The 5,000-nt window shown below is 39.6% G+C and overlaps 1 protein-coding gene across 3 annotated transcripts in view; it reads right to left on the bottom strand.

Moving 5' to 3' along the window:
- LOC143030918 (uncharacterized) overlaps positions 1-5,000 on the bottom strand; it is a 117,458-nt gene that overhangs the window by 40,522 nt on the left and 71,936 nt on the right. For 2 of the 3 annotated variants that reach the window (XM_076194170.1, XM_076194171.1), the window contains one exon: positions 1-1,208. This exon is cut by the window's left edge and continues 40 nt beyond it. The exons of the other annotated variant lie outside the window; for it this stretch is intronic. In XM_076194170.1, coding sequence (XP_076050285.1) covers positions 1-1,208 — 1,208 coding nt within the window. The remainder of the gene's footprint in view (positions 1,209-5,000) is intronic. 3 annotated transcript variants of the gene reach the window in all.

Raw genomic sequence — 5,000 nt, 5'->3', positions numbered from 1 at the left:
TTTTGCTCCTTAGTTTGTGATTGTTCTTGTTGTTTGATGCTTTGAGACCTTACGTTGGCGTAACGTGCTGCCCTTGCCTGCTTCCAGATTCCGTAGGAGGATAATATAAACAGGACTAGATTCTCAAGGACGATAGCACCAACAGGAAGGAGAAAGAAAAGCGCTAGACCTTCGCTGTTGTTCAACCAGCAAAGCCTCGTGGCATATTCCGGACGATAAAGTGTCAGGAGATCAACATTATCGACAACTAGAGCTAGCACGACGATGACTAGAGGCACGGTCCAAGAATACAAAGAATACCATCTGAAGGTTACATTATTATCGTGGGCGTTGGTCTTGTAGGATATATTAGTAAATGTTCGACAGACGTCGAGAGACATCACATTCATCCAACAGAAGGAAGCGAGCCAGAAGTAGTGGAGGCAGACGGAGAGAAAGACGCAAAAGCCATAGTTGAACGTTGCTTTTGTACTCGTCAAAAAGAGAGTTTGCGCAAAGAGGAGACTGAAGGAAAGTGACAATAGATTCTTCCCAGGGAGGTTTCGAAATCGAGGGACAAGGAGATAAATGGCAATGTGAAATATCAAAGATACGATTGATATTACTAGGACGACAAGGGACAAAATGCTTTGAACAAAATCGAAATTTAATCCGAAATCAGCGTCACCACTACAGATTAAAACGAAAGAATCATTGACGAGTTCGTATTCACCGAATTTGTAAACATCCTTTGTCGCATTGATGAACACTGACCTATCCGTTCTAAGAATATACTCTTCTTCTGTAAACCTGATCTTAAGACAGTTTTCATCCAAGAGGCTGGAATTTCTCAGTTGTTCCCATATTCCGAGATTCTTGACACATCTTCCATTGCTTAGTTCGTACAGGGCTCCACAGTATATCTTAACACAACGTTCAAGAACCGGGTCCCAGAGCTCGTCTTGAACTGGACACCTGTCCCTCGACAAGTCCATGAGGATGGAGAAGCAAGGGGGGAAACGAGGGAAAAACGGCCGCCTCCTACCGCAATTTGGACATTCGCATTTTAGGGAAAGTGAGGTGACGTTGACATAGTTGCAGCGGGCACAGTGAGGGTTCTTGTAGATAGTGACACGGTTGTTTTCATTTCTGTGGAATACTAACAACGAATATCGGTCGCATTTGGCCCTGTCCAACGCGTCCGGCCACGAGGTTGCGCAGCGCCTGACCTGTGAAAAAGCATACATCAGTGTAAAAAAGTATATTGCATAAACACTAAGACTACAGAGGTTTATTCTAGACTGAAGAAGACCTTAAGGTCGAAAGGTCTGGATTGTAATAAAGCTCCACACTCTTCCTTTAGAGTTTCGTTACCATCTCATCTCTAACATCTGTTAGCGTTTTTGAACAATTGAGTATATATGTGTGTATAACCCCACCTGTGGTATTCGCCTCATGTTATTATGCGATAAAGAATGTGTAGTAGCATGGAGTCGATAATTTAGGGACTATATAGAGCGCCCCTATGGACCAGAAATTATGCTGCTTTATTGTACTGCAACTATCCCTCCGTTATGCTGTCACACACCTCTTTTAATACTGTCCTGTACCATCTCTTCGAGTATATATTTACATTTTCGCCTTCCCCTGTGGTAGGGAGAAAAGAATAATACCATCGAGACTTCCTACTGGAGCCGTAAAGGCGGCTAAAACGGGGCGGAGTGTGGGACTAGGCATCCTACTCTCTGCAGCCCCAAAAGGGACATTCCTGTGAGAAGTCAAGGCAAAAGAGGGTCTGGGAAGAGTCTTCCAACCAGAACCCTACACACACACACACACACACACACACACACACACACACACACACACACACACACACACACACACATATATATATATATATATATATATATATATTGTAAGAGGCCGGTAGTTGTACGAATGCTAATCAGGTTAGGAAATACATGGGTATTGAAATGCTGAGTCAACGAGTCAGACTCGCGTTAGCTCGGCACCCACTGTTTTACAACAAAGATTTGAGGCGCCGTTCTGTCTGTATAAACACGGCCGGTGACTGTTGGTAATAATCGTTGATGTAATCAAAACACTCTGTTAGCGGCAGACCACTTGGGCAATGACGTCATGCTTATGCTTATGCAGCAATATTACTGGAAGGACTGTAACAGCCTCTCGGATTGGAGGTAAATGGGTATGAAAAGAAATATTACTGGCCGAAGGGAAAAAGACACGCCCTTAAGGTGTGTCACTTGTTTTGAGAAGTAAAAGACTATTGGACGAATAAAAAGTGACGTCTGAACGAAGGTGGTCTGACGTATTGGAGAGAACCTGGAAGGGGATTCTCTGCGTGTATTCCGTTATTTTAACAAGCAAGAAATTCACCACCCTTTTATTAACCCAAAAACTCGAGAGAACTAGGCATGGGGCCTAATGAATAAGACGAACTTGGAAACTAGTGAGACTGACGTAACGAAGGCAAGGGGCCTTGTGAGTGGATTTACGAGACTACTAAAAGTGTAACGGTCGAGGACCGACAGTGGTGGTGACAGTGGTGACAGAGGAGGTGAAATATATATATATATATATATATATATATATATATATATATATATAAATATATATATATATAAATATATATGTGTGTGTGTATATGTATATGTATATATATATATATATGTGTGTGTTTGTGTGTGTGTTAGTGTGTGTGTGTGTGTGTGTATACATATATATATGTATATATATACATATATATATATATACATATATATATATATATATATATATATATATGCATACATACATACGTACATATTATGTACGTGGGTGTGGTGCAGATGAAAGTAAAAGGGAAGAGATAGGCAGAATGTTTGTGAGAAGGAAGATTCATGTGTTGGCATTAAGTGAGATTAAATTAAAAGGGAAGGGTAGTTTTGACTTTGGGAGTGTAATGGGGAGGGTGTCGGGAGTGAGGAGAGGAAGAAGGGGGGATGGGTTGGCTCTACTAGTAAGTGAGGAGGTAGGCAAGCGAGTGGTGAAGTGTAAGGATGTTTCTTCACGATTTATGTGGATGAAGGTGAAACTGGGAAGGGAAATGTGAGTTTTTGTAAGGGCATATGGGCCTGGTAGTGAGAAGAGTGTAGAGGAAATGGAAGGCTTTTTGGATAGATTTAAATGAGTGCATAAAGGGTTTAGATAAATACCATTTTAGTAGTATTGGGAGATCTCAATCCTAAAGTAGAGTTTGAATCAATAGATGGAGTTGTTGGGAGGTGTGGAGTGCCTGGTAAAAATCATAGTAGAGAGCTAATGGTGGAGATGTATTTAGAAAGAAAATTGCTGATAGCTTACACAGTGTATAGAAAGAAAGTTAAGCATAAGTACATATGGTATACATAGGAGAGGGTAGTGGATGGAAGGATGGTTGATAAGGTATTAATGGTTTATGTAGTGGTATCTAGAAAAAGAATAGGAGTTTTGGATGTCCATGTTCTTAGGGGAGAAAGTGGAGGAATATTAAATATTTTTTTGGTGGAAGGTAAGTTAAGAGTGGAGGACATATGGAGAAAGAGGAAAAGGGCGGAAGGTAGAGAGGTGCTTAGAGCAAATTATTCAAATGAGAAGGAAAAGGAGCAGGAGGACAAGGGGAAGCTGAGAGAAGTGTGGGAGGTGATGAAGGATATATTGGAAGTAGGTGTGGAAGAGGAATGGGGTCTTTCAAGGAGGAAGTGACAAGGTGTGCAGAGATGGTATGTGGAAAAAGGTTGACCGACTATTGAGGCTGTAGAAGTAGCAATTTGGTTTCATAAACTGTATTTAGGTATTTTATTGCATTTACATATATTTCATGGTATTTTACATTATGGTATTTATTGGTTATATAAAATGTTTTAGGTATTTTATGGTAATTCCAATATGAATACAATTTTAAGCTTTCACATTTCTGTTTTTTTTTTACATGATTTTGTTTCAATATCATTTCATTTACATCTCATAACTGTATTTTGAAATTATGGCGCTCAAATGTCGGCGGTCAAATATTACTGCGCTCAATTGTCTTGTGTTCAAAAGTCGGCTCCCAATTGTCGGCGCTCATTTGTCTTGCGCTCTAAAGTCGGCTCACGGTGGAGGTAGGAGGATAAGAGGGAAAAGAAGGAAAAGCAGTGAGTGGTGGGATGATGAAGAAGATAGTAGGAGAAAAGAAGCCCGCTTTCAGGGACTGGTTGCAAAGTAAGATAAGAGAAAACATGAGAAATGTAAAGAAAAAATAAGAAAATCAAAACAAAAGATAAATGAGGCAAAAAGGAGAGCAGATAGGGGAAAAGTATGATATGAAATTTTGAAAGCAATATAAGATGTTTTGGGAGGAAATACAAAGAGGAAGAGGAAGTGAGTCAAGTAAAGAATAAAAGATAAAAGGCGCATATGGACAGATCTTAACGGAAGGATGAAGCGGTAAGGGGAAGAGGGTTGATTATTTTAGAAAGCTGTTGAATGTGGAGGAGGATAGGGATGGAGTGGTGGTAACGGTGGGAGGCGCTAAGAAAATGACGGTGATGGAAGAGGAAAGAATAAAGGAAGAATAAGAAAAGATGAGGTGCAAATAACTCTGAAAATGATGAGAACAGGTAAGGCCCCTAGGTTAGATGGGTGTCATGCAGTGTCGGAAGAAAGTGGTACAGTGATAGCAGGCTGGCCAGTGAAGTTGTTTATATATATATATATATATATATATATATATATATATATATTATATATATTTGACGTAAACGGAATAGGAAACACAGGAGTCTTAGTCTTGAGTTTATTCCTGACTAGTTTCGCAGGTATGCTTTTTCAAAGCATACCTGCGAAACTAGTCAGGAAAAAACACAAGACTAAGACTCCTGTGTTTCCTATTCCGCTTACGTCAACCTTTCAGAATGTCTCAATATATATATTTATATATATATATATATATATATATATATATATATATATATATATATATATATATATACATACAT

This window comes from Oratosquilla oratoria, chromosome 12 (genome assembly GCF_046742065.1).
Source record: "Oratosquilla oratoria isolate Oo_2021 chromosome 12, ASM4674206v1, whole genome shotgun sequence".
Lineage (NCBI taxonomy): Eukaryota > Metazoa > Arthropoda > Malacostraca > Stomatopoda > Squillidae > Oratosquilla > Oratosquilla oratoria.
Note: the sequence above shows the minus strand (reverse complement) of the source record. Positions and strands in the feature narration are given on the sequence as shown.